General features: G+C 34.6%; 1 protein-coding gene across 21 annotated transcripts in view; it reads left to right on the forward strand.

Moving 5' to 3' along the window:
- Positions 1 to 16,572, forward strand: part of UBR2 (ubiquitin protein ligase E3 component n-recognin 2) — a 125,397-nt gene that overhangs the window by 47,754 nt on the left and 61,071 nt on the right. For 15 of the 21 annotated variants that reach the window (XR_014312338.1, XR_014312339.1, XR_014312340.1 and 12 more), the window contains 7 exons: positions 2,069 to 2,199; positions 4,634 to 4,772; positions 5,649 to 5,711; positions 10,548 to 10,668; positions 12,390 to 12,497; positions 12,894 to 12,982; positions 14,061 to 14,159. Coding sequence is in view for 11 of the 21 variants with exons in the window: in XM_082732975.1 (XP_082589101.1) it covers positions 2,069 to 2,199; positions 4,634 to 4,772; positions 5,649 to 5,711; positions 10,548 to 10,668; positions 12,390 to 12,497; positions 12,894 to 12,982; positions 14,061 to 14,159 (750 nt within the window). In the remaining 10 variants the exon portion in view is untranslated. Of the gene's footprint in view, positions 1 to 2,068; positions 2,200 to 4,633; positions 4,773 to 5,648; positions 5,712 to 10,547; positions 10,669 to 12,389; positions 12,498 to 12,893; positions 12,983 to 13,891; positions 13,991 to 14,060; positions 14,160 to 16,572 lie in introns of all 21 variants that reach the window. The other 6 variants (XR_014312346.1, XM_082732976.1, XM_082732974.1 and 3 more) reach the window with 1 other exon arrangement.

Genomic DNA, 16,572 nt, shown 5'->3' on the forward strand with positions numbered 1-16,572 from the left:
ATTTTAAAATACAGATAATTATATATTTTTAAGCCAGTGTGTAATTTAAACAGGAAACAGCTTTACCGGGCCCTCGGATTTTATAGAACAGTTTGAATACTACTGTCTTGGATTCTCAAGAATTGGCATTTGTTTCTGTTTCAGGACCTGTTTCGTTCTTATAAATTCTGTTTATTGTAATTCATTCTCTAAATGTCTTGTATTATGGGACATAATTGTGAGAAATGAGTGACTGACTATATAGCAGGGTAATATCACCAAGCAAACTGAGCTTTGATTCTACTTTCTATTTTGGTGTAGAAAGAGGTTCATATATATATATATATTTTAAGATTTTATTTATTTATTTGACAGAACAAGAGAGCACAAGCAGGGGGAACAGTAGAGGGAGAAACAAGCTCTCCACTTAGCAGACGGCCCAATGCAGGGCCCCATCCCAGGACCCTGGGATTACAACCTGAGCCAGAAGTAGGCACTCAACCATCTGAGCCACCCAGGCGGCCCTCCCCGCATTTCTTAAGATTTTATTTATTTATTTGTCAAAGCACACACAAGCAGGGAGAGTGGCAGGCAGAAGGAGAAGCAGGCTCCATGCTCAGAAAGGAGCCTGATGTAAGACTCCATCCCAGGACCCTGAGATCATGACCTGAGCCAAAGGCAAGCACTTAACTGACTAAGCCACACAGGCCTCCGGAGGTTCATATTATTATTATTACCCATTCTTTTATGAATCTCCAGGAGGTACCAGTTCTAGTTCCTTCTTTGTATGGATGGTTTCACTATGTTAGTGACTTCTAGTCTCTGAAAGAAATAGTAAAATAAACTTAAATAGTAGGATAAAAAAAATTTTTCCCATGGGACATATAAAGCAGACCATTGAGAAGATTGTAGATAAAAAGTCCTGTAAGACAAAAATCTTCTTACTCTTCTTTTTCTTATGTTCTTTACACTCTATACCCATCTCCTTTAGGAGTCTTTTTTCTTCCGTTCTTTTTATTCCCTGTCTCCATGTGTTTGTTATCAGTTCCACTAGGCTTATTTTTGGTGAGGATGTACAAAAAAATCTGTATCCTTTATGTATATTTGCAGTAATGTGTTGATTCCCATTCCATGATGTTGGAGCATACTGATTTTCCCTTTTTCGTAAAGATATATTTATTTTAAAGAGCTTGTGTACAAGAGAGAGGAGGGGCAGAGGGAGAGGAAGAGAGAATCTCAAGGAGACTCCCCACTCACCAGGGAGCCCGCTGCTGGGCTCAGTATCACAACCCTGAGATGAGGACATGGCCCACAGTCAAGAGTTGGATGCTGAACTTACTGAGCCACCCAGGTGCCCCAGAACATACTATTTTATTATTTGGGAATGAATATAATACTACTTAGCCATTAAGCTAGGTAACAAGCAAAGCATTAAGATTAAAATTGTGTAAAACATTTTGCCTAAAAGGTATGATAAGCTTAGTGTATGTTTACAGTAATACTTTTTCACATTAACCTAGAATTTTTTGTGACTTATTCCCTGTTAAGTATAAGGTGCTAAGTTCCCCTTCCATACATACATGACATGCACTTCTGAAACAAAGTAGACAAGGAAGTGATACCTACAGCATCAAGGGGCGGTTTTCTGACCTTGTTTTCTGACCGTTTAGAGTCGGGCTGAAAATGAGGCTCTCCTTTATACCTATAAACTAAATTATCTGTCCTTAGGTATCATTACTTTGTTTATTCTGGAAATTGGGGATTAGTAGGATATGAAGCTATAAAGATGGTTTGATGTTAGGTTTTAGAGATCCTGGAATGCCATGCTAAAATTTTTAGATTTATTCATCAATGGCCTTGGGATGCCATCGATTATGTTTAGGTTATCCAGTAATTGGGATCATTATAAACAGAATGGTTCAGGAAGCTTGATTTGGTAGGACATACAGGATCAACCTGAAGAGAAGCCAAAGCTGGAAGATCAGTCAGCTGTTCACAGTAGTATTTTGAGGGGTAGAGGCAGAACAAGAAAGAGGAGAATTAATATGCATTTAAGATGGTTGCAATTTTTATTTTCTGTTCTTAACAGGATCCTCTTGTGCATTTATCAGAAGATGTGATAGCAAGAACCTACAACATTTTTGCTATTATGTTTAGATATGCAGTGGAGATACTAACCTGGGAAAAAGAAAGTGAATTGCCAGCAGATTTAGAGATAATGTAAGTACAGCCCTTTTATTCTTTGTATTCGTATTTGCTCAAACTCTGTTTTAAGCATTTTGATTCTAATTCTTCAAATTAAGTTTAATACAGCTAAGATCGAACATACTCTCTTTTAGTAATTCGTTTTCAGAATACTTTATTTCAGAGTTTTTAAATATGTGTGATCCACTTAGTTGGTAGAGATTTCTCCCTGTTGATTGATTAGTTTACTTTAGCCTCGTATTTCAGGCACAGGCACTTTTCTGTTCTTTGTGTGATAAACCTGATAACTCTCACATTTTTACTGTTTGCGTTTTGATTATTGAGGTTGCAAACTTGTGACCAGAGAGTTGGATTCTGCCATAGTTGTATTAAGGCTCAGGGCTTACTTTTCCATGTGATGTGCCTGCCTCAAACAACCTTCCCTTTAACTTTTAATTCTAACTAAATTTATTGGAGTCCTGTTCATATTTAAGGTTGATTACAAATTGAAGTGAGGGTCTGGTGAACAGCAGTGGTTTCTTTTTTGCTTTTTCAGTACTGTTCTAGACACTTAGACTCTTCAGTGTTTTTTAATAAAGTGAGATGTTAATTATACTTTTTTGGAAATGTTGAAAATAGTGCCTTATGAATCTATCTTCACATGTATCCATATTGCCATATGAATCTTCACATATATCCACACATACCCATATATGTCGTATGAATCTATCTTCACAATATCTTGCAGGTATTGCAGGTTGGTTTCCAGACCACTGCAATAAAGCAAGTCAAATGAACTTTTTGGTTTCCCAGTACACATGAAAGTTAGATTTACACCATGCTGTAGTCTAATAACATTATGTATAAAAAACAAAGTACATAACCTTAACTTAAAAATACTTCATTGCTAAAAGATGCTGACCATCATCTCGGATTTCAGGGAGTCATAATCGAGGGTCCTGCCTCAATGTTGTTGGCTGCTGACTGAGCAGGTAGGGAGTGGCTGTGGCAGTTTCTTAAAACAAGACAACAGTGAAGGTTGCTACATCAGTCGACTCTTCCTTTCACTTGAACACTTAGAGATCATTACAGTTTCAGTTGTCTCAGAATACAGAGGCCCAGGGAGAGGGAGAGAAACAGGAAACAGCTGCTCAGTGGAGCAGTCAGAACACATACAACATTTATACCTAAGTTTGCAGTATTAAATGGATGTGGTTCCTGGTGCTCCAAAACAATTATGACCGTAATATTAAAGATCACTGATCACTGATCACCATAACAAATATAATAATGATGAAGATGTTTGAAGTATTGCAAGAATTACTAAAACATGATGCAGAGACATAACATGAGCAAATGCTGTTAGAAAGATGGCACTGAAGAGGCTTGCTCAACACAGCATTGCCACAAACCTTCAGTTTGTAAAAACAAACAAAACAACAAAAAACAAAACCCACAATATCTACAAAGCACAGTAAAACAAGATGTACTTCAAGTTGGGAACCGTTGATCAAAGATACAAATTTAGACCCTAGAGAATAGAAGAGTTTTGTTTTTATCTTTTTGTTTCATTGTAGGTTCAAAATCACCAGTATAGAAGGGAAAAGAATGTAACTTGCTTCTCTTATACTATTTTCCTGACTTAGTAGATGGCAGTCCATCTACACAGAAACCTGAATCGCCTATACCCATTTAGATTTCAAACCCAGCTGGTTCTTCCTCCATCAAATCATATAACTTCTGTTCTTCTCCATTACTGCTGTCCTACTCCAAATTAATTAATTTCATCATTGACAACATTGCTTCCCTAGCGGAATTGCTATATCTATTCTTGTCCTCAACGATTCATTCTCCACATGGTAGCAAAGTGAACGTTAAGGCAAACCTGACTGTTACTTATTTTTTTAAGGATCTCTGATATAAATCCCAAGTGGGGCTTGAACTCATGACCCCGAGATCAAGAGTCACATGCTCTTCCAACTGAGCCAGCCAGGTACCCCAGTGTATTGTAAAATACTTAGCAGGATCCCTGGTCCTTAACTGCTAGATGACAGTGGCACTCCTGCCCCAGTCATGACAACAGAAAATGTCTCTAGACATTGCCAAGTGGTCCTCTATGGTAGTTAGTGGAGAAGTGCCTCCAGTTTAGAACCATTGATAGTTAGTTTGACTTTGGGTCTCAGATTACTTCTCTGCAGTTCTCTGAAGTCCCAGACCTATTTTACCCTGTTGCAGTTTTTTGTTCTTTTTGATAAAAGCTAGTTCACTTAGAATTACATGTCAAATACCTATCTTCCCCAACAGATAGTGGTGTCATGGAGCATGGGAGACCACAGATGACTTTGCTACAGATACGTGCCCAGTACCTAGCACATCCCCTAGCACTAGAACCAAGTGTGCTCTTACTTAATCAGCCTAGAGCTAGAGAATATGCAGTTAGATAATATATAATTTACGTTTTACCCCACAGAGAGAAGAGGGATACCTACTATTGCATGCTGTTTAATGATGAGGTGCATACTTATGAACAAGTTATTTATACCCTTCAGAAAGCTGTTAACTGTACACAAAAAGAAGCCATTGGCTTTGCAACTACAGTAGATCGAGATGTAAGTAATTTTCATTATATTAATGTCACATAATAAATTTGAACCTTTATTACAGATAAGCTATTCTGGGAAAATTGAATAGTCTAGGGTGTTTTTGTTTTAAGGATTTTATTTATTTATTTGAGAGAGAGAAAGAACACAAGTAGAGGGGAGGAGCAGAGGGAGAGGGGGAAGCAGACTCCCCATTGAGCAGGGAGCCCAATGTAGGGCTTGATCCTGGGACTCTGGAATCATGACCTGAGACAAAGGCAGACGCTTAACCAACTGAGCCACCCAGGTGTTCTTAGGCTATTTTTTTTTTTAATTTCATTTGAATATTGGGACAGATACATATTGGGTATGAATGTAAGCTGTTGTCAGAAAGTTTAGAAGGAAATGTAGATGGAGTTGCCCTCATTCTACCCAGTGATTAGAAATATTCAGTTATGGAGCACCTGGGTGGCTCAATCAGTTAAGCATCTCCCTTCAGCTCAGGTCATGATTCCAGGGTCCCTGCTCAGTGGGGAGTCGTCATCTCCCTCTGCTCCTCCCCACAACTTGTGCTCTTTCTCTCTCTCTAACTCACTCTGTCTCTCAAAGAAATAAAACCTTAAAAAAAAGAAAAGAAATACTTAGTTATGAAAACAGGAATTATAGCAACCTAGAAGAATAAATGTTATATCATTTAAGGAAATATACTTATTAGTGAGTTGAAAATATTAGGATGGTTTTGAAGGAAGATAATTTACTTTTCATCATTGAATAGAATGAATGTTGTAAATATTAAAGTTGACAGGAGTTGTTATATGCTCAAATAAGTTTATTTACTGGATGAAAAGTTATTAATACTGAATATAATATTTTTACATGTTAATTTAAAATATCTTCATTTACCAGGGTCGTAGGTCTGTTCGATATGGAGATTTCCAGTATTGTGAACAAGCAAAATCAGTGATTGTTGTAAGTAATTTAAAAACATGTCTACGCTATTATTTTTTTTTTTAATTAGTTTAAAACTCATTCCATGTTTTGGCATTTATGAACACATATTTCTGTATTCATGAATGTAAAGCCAGCATCAGCCAAAAGTCATGTTTAATGATATGTTTCTTGAGCATTGTATTATTGCTCTGTTTTTTTAAGGTAAGAATAATATTGAAAATGAACATTTACATGAAATACAGATTTTATGCCTTCCTATTTCTCTGTCAGAAACATCTTAGAAAGTGTATCCTTTTTGTTTTGTTTTTGATAGCATGTCACATTACTTTTTAGGACTTTAACTGACTTAGCACCAAGATCAGAATTCAAGGGAGGTTGTTTCTTAGTAACTTATACCAAAGTATGCTGCATATAATGATAGCACTTAATGTAGTATTTCTCTAAAAGAAAACTATTCCTCACATTTATATTTATTTTTAAAAGTAAGAATTATTTTAAACTCTTCCATGTAAATGAATTTTATGTAAATGTCCTTTTTGTTAGGTATTTTAAATATGCAGATAAAAATAGAGATAACATAGCAAATGCCTGTATGCCCCCATTATACAGCTTTTTCCTCACACTTTTTTAATGTAAATAAAATAGTGTAGAGGACCCTGTATTATCCCTTCTTTATCCTATTCCCTTTTCTCCTACCCTAGAGATAGATAACGACTTTTACTAATTTGTTTGTTCATTCTTGTGCGTACCTTTATGCTTCCATTTATTAAGTCTGTTAACATTATATGTATTGATTTGGAGGCCTTTAAACATTAATTCATAATTTTCATAACAAGGTTCATACTGGATGTATTTATACTGCAGCTTTCTATTTCATTGTTGATACTAGGTTTGTGTGTGTTGATGCATGTACCTGTGAAGTATTCGATTAATAACTTTACCATAATTTTGCCATTCTCTTACTGATGGACAATTAGGATAATTCCTTTTTTTTTTTTTTTCTTTTGCTATGACTAAAAATCCGGCTATGGTTGCATAGATGTAAAAGTTTCTCTAGGGTATATACCAAGAAATAGGATTTCAGAGCATTTTCATCTTTACTAGAGTTTGCTAAGTTAGTCTCCAAAATGGTGGCACTAATATGCATGCCCACCAGAGGTGTATAGAGAGTTCCCATTTCTCCACAACTTTGTCAGACTGTGTATTGTCAGATTTTTAAATTTTTGCCAATTTCATGTGTATGGATGGCATCTCGTCAATTAAATTTACATTGTCTTAATTACAAGTATCTTTATATTTTCTTTAAGATTTATTTATTTATTTATTTATTTGATGGAGAGAGAGAGCGCACAAGTAGGCAGAGCAGTAGGGAGAGGTAGAAGCAGGTTGCTCATTGAGCAGAGGGCCTTTTGTAGAGCTGGATCCCAGGACCCTGAGCTGAAAGCAGACACTTCAGCTGACACTGACTGAGCCACCAAGGCACCCCATTTTATTTCATATTTATTTATGTTTTCTGTGAATTTCCTATTCATATCCTTTACCCATTTGGGGGGTTTTATCTTTTTCTTACTTTTTTGTTAGGGGTTCTTTATGTAACCCGAATTGTGGTCTTTTGTTACAAATATCTTTTCCCACGATGTGACTTAATTTACATTTGTCTCTGGTTCCTTTCATTGAGCAAAAACTTTAAATTTTACTGTAGCAAAATACATCTTTTTCTTTATGATTTGTACATTTGATGTTTTATTTTAAAAATTCTTAATATCTAGACATAATAATACATGAGGAACTATATCATGGTTGGGTAGAAGAATATTTCCATTTTTAGGAAATGCAGATTGAATATTAAGGGATAAGGAGGGATGATGTATATAACACACCCTCAGTAGTTCTTGGGGGTTTTTTCTTTTTTTTTTTAATTTAAGTTAATATATGTTTATCTGTGTGGAGAGAGGAAAAATAAGGTGGAAATGATAAAGCAATCGGGATCAAAGTTATAGTAGATGAATCTGAGTAAAGCAAAGAGGTATGTTTTTTCTTATATTGGTTACTTTATAACTTCTTATTTGTAGTACTGTCATTTCAATTTTTCCTTTTTAAGAAAATTAGTATTTGTAATCTCTGGTGGCATTTATATAGATATATTCATAATACAGAAAAGAAAGTCCAGAAATAGATACTAGCTAGAAGTAACTATAGGTACGTTCTAAGGGAGGAGGAGAGCTTCTTAACCTATACTAGAACCCCAGGAGTTAATAAAGAAATGTATTTTTTGGCTACGTAAAAAATTAGCATAAGAAGATACTCCATAAACAAAGTCAAGAAACAAACAGTAGATTTAGGCAAAATTATTTCTAACATAGAGGATAGACATTTAATGTTTATGATAAACAGAATACTCATAGATTATCAAGTAGGGAACAAATAACAAAATAGAAAAATGGACAGAGGATATGGAAAGGCAATTACAGCAGAGAAAAAAATCTAGGCAGTCAGTATGCATGAAGAGACTCACTCATTGGTAATCAGTAAAATGATGGGGAGATTTCATATTCAACAGGTTGGAGAGGTTAGAGTGATAAAATACCTTACTGGCAGAGATGCAGAGAATTTGAAAGCTGGTGTAAAATAAATGGCTACAGTATTTGGGGAAATAACTTAGTAGCATCTATTACTAAAGTTTTATCTTTCCTAAGAATTTATCTCATAGAAATGTAAGCACTAGCAAGTGTGTATACAAAGATGTTCAGTGCTGCTTTTTTTGTAGTCACAGGAGACTGAAAACAAAGGGAATATGAATGCCCTTCTCTAGAAGATGTTTGAATAAATCCACACCACAGAATATCATGAGTCATTAACCCAAAAAAATTGGTTAGCGCAAAGATACACAAGAGTATGTATAGTATCCCATTTTTGTAGATCAAATAAAAATCTTTATAAATGTATACATATATAATATATAGATAGAGAAAATATGCAGATACATACTGTGTTAATGTGGATTATGGGGATGGGATGAAGTTGGGGGTAGAAAGATGATCCAAACAAAAAATTATAATAGACTTAAGTAGACCTTTCTTCAAAAAGGTATATAAATTACCAGTAAGCACATGAAAACATCCTCAATAATCACTAATTGTTAGGGAAATGCAAATAAAAACCATGATGAGATGCCCACCTGTTACCCATTTGGATGGCTGTTGTAAACAAAAAACGTAACAGCATCAAAAGAGTTGGCAAGGATATGGAGAAATTGCAACCCTTGGGCACATTACTGGTGGGAATGTAAAATGGTACAGCTACTATGGAAAATTGTAATGTAGTTCCTCTAAAAATTAAAAGGGAATTAACATATGATCCAGCAGTTTTGCTTCTGGGTATATGCACAAAAGAATTGAAAGCAAGGTCTAGGAGATATTTGTACACCTATGTTCAAAACAGCATTGTTATTCACAATAGGCAAAAGAGCAACTCAAGTATCTATTGATGGATGAATGGAAAAATAAAATCTATATACATACAATAGAATATCATTCAGCCTTAAAAAGGAAGGAAATGCTGGTGCATGCTACAACATAGGTAAACCTTGAGGATATTATGCTGAGAGAAATAAGCCAGTCACAAAAAGATAAATAGTATATGATTCCATTTATATGATACCTACAGTGTTTGGTGGGTATAAAGTTTGGGTTCTTCAAGATGAAAAGAATTCTGGAGAAAAAAAAAAGAGTTCTGGACTGCCCTATGACCCAGCAATTGCACTACTGGGTATTTACCCTAAAGATACAAATGTAGTTATCCAAAGGGGCACGTGCACCCGAATGTTTATAGCAGCAATGTCCACAATAGCCAAACTATGGAAAGAACCTAGATGTCCATCAACAGATGAATGGATCAAGAAGATGTGGTATATATGCACAATAGAATACTATGCAGCTGCATCAAAAGAAATGAAATCTTGCCATTTGCGACAACATGGATGGAACTAGAGCGTATCATGCTTAGCGAAATAAGTCAAGCGGAGAAAGACAACTATCATATGATCTCCCTGATATGAGGAAGTGGTGATGCAACATGGGGGCTTAAGTGGGTAGGAGAAGAATCAATGAAACAAGATGGGATTGGGAGGGAGACAAACCATAAGTGACTCAATCTCACAAAACAAACTGAGGTTTGCTGAGGGGAGGGGGGTTGGAAGAAGGGGGGTGGGGTTATGGACATTGGGGAGGGTGTGTGCTATGGTGAGTGCTATGAAGTGTGTAAACCTGGCGATTCACAGACCTGTACCCCTGGGGATAAAAATATATATTTATAAAAAATTTTTTTAAAAAAGTTCTGGAAATTGGTTACACCACAGTGTGAATGTACTTAAGACTTGTACATTTAAGACTTAAGACTTCTATACATTTCAAAATGGTTATGTTGGAAATTATAGTTTATTATACAGCAGAGATTTTCTTTTTTTCAAAGTATGGATAACATCACTTCTATACTGTGAAGCAAATTACTTAAATAAATATGTAATTGCATTTAAGAAATTGAAAACCTAAAACAAATGTTAGCATTTAAGTAATTTCTAATTGGTGGGGCACATTTTCAAATATAGGACCAAAGACCCAGGTTACTCATAAGCTGTAACTTCTTACTTTTTTGGAGGAATCCTAAGATTCTTTCTAGATCCTAAATTAGGATCTGAGTAAGGCAAGCCAAGTGGTATTTTTCTTACACTCACACATGAAAAAAAAATTTCTCCTGTATGATGAGAGTATAGTTACATCAAATAAAAATGCTAGCTTTTTTCTATAAGACAGCCTTTTTAAGTTTGTTTTTTTCTTTCTGCCATTTCTTTTTAAGAGAAATACCAGTAGACAGACAAAGCCACTCAAAGTTCAAGTTATGCATTCGTCTATTGTCGCACATCAGAATTTTGGTTTGAAACTTTTGTCTTGGCTGGGAAGTATTATTGGATATTCAGGTAGGTTCAAAAAACTATTTTGGAAAAAATATCAAGTGAAATAATTTCTTTCTTTATTGTCACATTTTAAAATACCATCTCAGAATATATTTATGTACACAAAACCCATGTTTCTCAAATTTTGCTCCACAGGATTTTTTATATGCATACAAAGGATTTTGTGTTCAAATAAATGCAGGAAATACTGGATTAGACAATAATAAATGACTTTAATATGCTAATGCAATGCAAATCTTGCAGACTTAATAAAAGAACCCTTTTTTTTTTTTTAACCCCATCCTGTGGAACTCTGTTCCACAGAGCAAGCTAGGAAATACTACTATAAATAAAACATAAGTGATTAGCAGTTTAAAGGATACAACACTAATGTTGATATCTTTGTTTTGACTCTTCTAACTTCTGGTTACTAATAATTTGCAACTCCAAACACTTGCAGATTTGAAGTTAATGATTTATATTTGTTATTTTTTGTCTTTCCACATTCCACAAATTAGATAATCTTTTTAATGTGGTAGCAGAATGAAGAACCCACATGGCTAATGCCAGAAATACAAGTTTGATGTATAAAATAGAATACTAAAGAGAAAAATAGGAACAGATCTAAGCTATCCGTTATACTGTTCTTCAGAAAGCAAGAGTGGTGATTTGGATAAATGACATTGTGATGTTTATTATAAAAAGAAGTTCTAAAGTTTTGTATTAAAAGAGCATTGCCACACTGTGAACATGACAGTTGAAAAAATATGGAGGTACAGAAATTTAGGAAACCGTGTTTGCTTGTCTTTTTAAATGTTTTTCCATTATTTTTCTTATCCTCAGTCTTTTTAGTTTTGGTGTTTTCCATTGGATACCTGTTCACCAAGTTCTCCACTAGAGTAGTAATGAATAGTATCATGGAAGCAATTTCCTGCCAGAAATTTTTTTGAGATATTTACCCTTAATTATTTAAAGACCTTGTCTCTTATTTAATACTATATACATATTTCTCTTTAGTCTTATAAACAATTCCTGTTTGGTGGCTTTTATAATTTTAAAATTACTCCATTTCTTTCCGGTTATTTTGCATGCTTATAGAACACTAAAAACTGATTTTAAAAATCATAAAGTATGAAACATAAGGTATTAAAGTTTTGGTTATGTTAATGCTTATGTTAATATTTGAAGAACTTTTTTTTTTTAAGTTCAGCATTTAGAAGATACAGGAATTTGTCTTCCGGGACCTTTCACATAGTAGGTACACATAGGTTCACAGGGAACATTTATTTAATGAGTGGAAACATTTTGCATAGCACTGACAGTGGACTGGTGCTTATTATAGTACAGAGGCCATGCATACTTTTTTTTTTTTTAATGGCATCACAATTATACCTACCTTCACTTGTCATGGATGTAACAGTTTTATTATAATCTGGTTTAATTAACATAGGTCCTTAAAGAACTGTATTTAAGTTCTTTACAACATAAAAGGTCGTTGCCCTTCTGATAGGCTTATATTTTGGTATTCTGGAATGAGTGTTGGTGTAGAATGTGAGATTTGGAATTTTTCTCTTTTTGTGAAAATGCTAATAAAATAGTTAATATGTTTACTTTTTCTGAATAAAGTTGACCATTAACAAACATATAAAGCTCTATAGATTCACTGGAACATTTCTTTTAAAATGTCATTTTATTTTAATACTTGAAGTTTCTATTTCATTGACTACTTTCCTTCCTGTTTTAAGATGGGCTTCGTCGAATTTTATGTCAAGTTGGTTTACAAGAAGGGCCAGATGGTGAAAATTCTTCTCTAGTGGATAGATTGATGCTTAATGATTCCAAATTGTGGAAAGGTAATCTTTTAACTACTTTCAGGGTATAGGAGAACCTTAAATAAGTAAATGGGAAAAGGTTTTTTGGTTTTGTTTTGTTTTGTTTTCATTTGTGAAGGTATTTAATAAATATATTTATAGTTTTTAGAATTAACACATGCAGTCTTATTCTTTGGAAAAAACATCAACAGATTTTAGAGTCCATGACCCAAATTAAATGGCCTTTATATTTTGGTAGAAAACTATTTTTAGAAAAAATTTTTTAAGAAGCAGATTGCAAGTGTTTTATACTGAAGGAACACATTTAGAGTTCTGCTCTTACGACTTGAAATATAGTTTGACATATAAAAACCTTGGAATTGTAATTTTTGGCTTGTTTGATACATCATTATTTTACATCTACTCTTTTTGTAAAAGGTGCTAGGAGTGTGTATCACCAGTTGTTTATGAGCAGTCTCCTTATGGATTTGAAATACAAGAAATTGTTTGCTGTTCGATTTGCAAAGGTAAGTAGTCTCTCAGTTTGAAATTTAACGAAATGGGTATATACAGAGTAAATATAACCCATGATTATATCCAGGCTTTATAATATTAGAAACCAATAGTAATATGTCACCGTGTTGATTTTAAGTTCTCAGAAACTTCAATAGATGATCTTTTTATCTTTTATAAATAGAGTAAAATTCCAGCAGTAAGGCTTTTCTTTTGCGTCACCTGCCATGATAATAAAAAATCCACCTGTGAGATGTATATGATATCAAATGATAAATGAAGAATTTAAACCTATGCCATTGTGTATTATGTATGGTATTATACCCATTAAAATTTGTATAAGGAAAAGATCTTAGGTGAAATGACATGTATATGTGGATGTGATTTAAGAATTGTGAACTCTTGGTTGTTGATATTGTTGAATTATATTCTTCTCCTGTTTTGTAGTATGTGCTTTTTTTTTTAATTCACCTGAATTAGGAGTTCTTAATCAAGGAAGAATGTAAGGATCGTTTGGGGAGCTCTTTCAAAATACATCTCTCTGTGTCCCATTCTCAAACTTAATTAGGCAAATTCACCAAGAATGGGATCCAAGCATGTGTACTTGGAAAGAGCCATCAGGTGATTCTGATATACATCCATAAGAAATAAAAGTCTGTTTTCATCAGAGACCATGTATAGCTGCTGTGATTTAGCCCTACCAGTGTACAATAACATCCCAAGATTTTAGAAGCTGTTACTCCTGTTTGAGCTTGTAAAGATTGTATAGTAAATTTATACAAAATTTCATTGATAGAAATTATTTCAGTTATCATTCTCATAGCAGTGTTATCTTACTGACTCCTCCAACCCTGACTTTTCATTATAATCCTTAAACATTTGGTCGATGTGGATTAGAGGTGAATCTCCCCCTTGTTGTTTAGAATTACCAGCAGTTGCAGAGAGATTTTATGGAGGATGATCACGAGCGAGCAGTGTCCGTGACTGCTCTGTCTGTCCAGTTCTTCACCGCACCTACTCTGGTGAGTAGTGCTTGCCTTTTCTTTGTAACTGATAGCTGGCACTCCTTGCCTTTTTTTGCCTTCTTAATAGAACTATGAGCGTTTGCAGAGTGATTATGTGACAGATGACCACGACAGAGAGTTTTCAATCGCAGACCTCTCGGTTCAGATATTCACGGTTCCTTCACTTGTAAGTACTGAAAGACTAAGAAGAACTTTCTTGTTTGCCATTGACAGAAATAAAGCCTTAAAATACTAGAGAATAAAGATCTGTATATTCCTGAATAGAATAATATTTTATTAATGGGTGATCAGACTTCAGACACCTTCAGCGATACTAGAACGTAGCCTTCAGTATGTAATCTGAAAGAAAAAGTCATTTAAACTTAATCTGTATATTGTCATACACTTCCCCAAGGTTTTGAACTGGTAAGTTAAAAATTCAGCTGATTGGTTTAACAAACGTATCCATTAGAAATAGCATTTTTTTTTAAATTAGAAATAGCATTTTATATACAATCTCACATTTTGAGAAGCTTCCTTCCTCCCAATAAGGCAATTGAATCACAGTGGTTGGAGGTGGTCTCATACTAAGTTTCACTAGTTGCCCAGGAAGGCATCACTATGTTTTAGTGCTATTCAGTAATTAAAATTCATATTTAATTTATTTGACAAAAATGTGTTGAGATCTTTTATTTCTTGGACACAGTTCTAAGCTTTGGGAGTACAGCGGTGAACTTAAAATAATGGGAAGGACTCACAGAATTGGTTAATTAAAACTGTAATGAATACTCAAGAATTTCATTGTTTTGAGAGAGAATCAGAGAAAGATCTAACCTATTCCCAAATTTCCGAGAAGGGTTCTGTAGGGAAAGCACCTTTATGTGGGGTCATGAAGGAAAGTTCATTTAAATGGACCAGCACTTGAGCAGGTCTTGAGTTAGGAAAGTTCCTATCCAGGAAACAGAAGGAAAGCCAGCACAGTTGAAGATCTTTAAAGATGGAATAAAATAGAAGGCCGGTGCCTAATTGTATAGTATTCTAGGGTTATTTTCCTACAGAGGTGCATTTTCCAGTTTTTTTGTTTGTTTATAATGAGTGTTTTTCTCGGGATTACCTTTATGTTAAAGGATGTATTCTAGTCTAGTTGAAGCTGTCTGTATCCACTAATGAAATATTATAAGCCAAGAGAAGGATTTTGATTCAATGGGAGATCAGTGAAGATTTTAAAAGTGGCATTTACATCATCATGTTTGTGATTTTTAAAAGATCGTGCTGTTTGTAATTTGGAGAACAAATTGACAGGGGGCAAAAGTGAGCGTGAGGAACCTAATTAGAAGCTGATGCTGTGATCCAGACAAAAATTGGTGGTAACTCAGTCTGGGATTGTGGCAGTAGATGTGAGTTGTGAGAGAGATTTAAATAGTAAAAGCTACAGAATTGGCCAGACTTGGGTTTGGAGGATCAGTTGGTGATTGGTTGTTCAGTTGGAGAGAAAGAGTAAAGATGACTCCCAGGTTTGTGACTTACAGCCCAGTGGATGTCATGCCACCTGCACAGGGGATTTTGGAAAACGAGTAGTATTTGTGAAGAGAGAAAATGATGCTTTCATTTTTAGTCAGGGATGTTTGAGAAGCCTCTGAGATATCCCATATGTGTTCATATCTGTGCTTCCTCCATTATTATCCATTTCCCTGTCTGTACCCAGTTCTAATAATTTCTTTAATGTTCTCAGGCTTCTTTTTTTTTTTTTTTTTTTTTTTTAAGATGAACTAAAATTGGGATGCCTGGGTGGCTCAGTTGGTTAAGCGGCTGCCTTTGGCTCAGGTCATGATCCCAGGATCCTGGGATCAAGTCCTGCATTGGGCTCCTTGCTCCTTGCGGGGAGCCTCTGCCTGCCACTAGGCCTACTTGTGCACGTGCTCGCTTGCTCTCTCTCTCTCTCTCTGTCTGTCTCTGACAGATAAATAAATAAATTAAATATTTTTTTTTTAAATGAACTAAAAACACAAAAAAACACATTAGGATTTTGATTGAAAATGTATTTAAAGATACTTTGGGAAGAACTGATATCTTTGCAATATCAAATATCCCTGTCCAGGAACATAGTTTGTCCTCATTTATTAAGTCTTATTTTATGTTCTTATTACAAACTTAACCGTTCTCTTCTTGTGGGTCTTACACATTTTTAATCTGGCTATGTCTGGCATGTAGAAAAAGCACTGTTACTTACATACTCATCTTAAATCTTTCTGGTCCTCTTAATTAACATTTAAATGTTAAATTTTGTGTTAAATAATTTTGTATTAAATAACAAAATAATATTTTGTGTTGATTCCTTGGAATTTTGAGTAATCTACAAGTAATTTTTGTTCTACTATTTCATCTTCTATTTTTTCTTGTCTGATTCTTTTAGTTAGAAACACTAGACAAATAGCATATGTACTCATTTATTCAGAACTTACTTATTTAGCACCTTTACTGAGCAGGTACTGTTGTGGGCTCTGGAGAAAAATATTGCAGTAAACAAAGCAGACAAAAGTCCCTGATCCTATGGAATTGGGAAGAGACAGATATACAAACAGTTGGATACCATTTATGAA

The sequence above is a fragment of the Mustela nivalis genome (assembly GCF_964662115.1).
Source record: "Mustela nivalis genome assembly, chromosome: 5".
In the NCBI taxonomy this organism is placed as follows: domain Eukaryota; kingdom Metazoa; phylum Chordata; class Mammalia; order Carnivora; family Mustelidae; genus Mustela; species Mustela nivalis.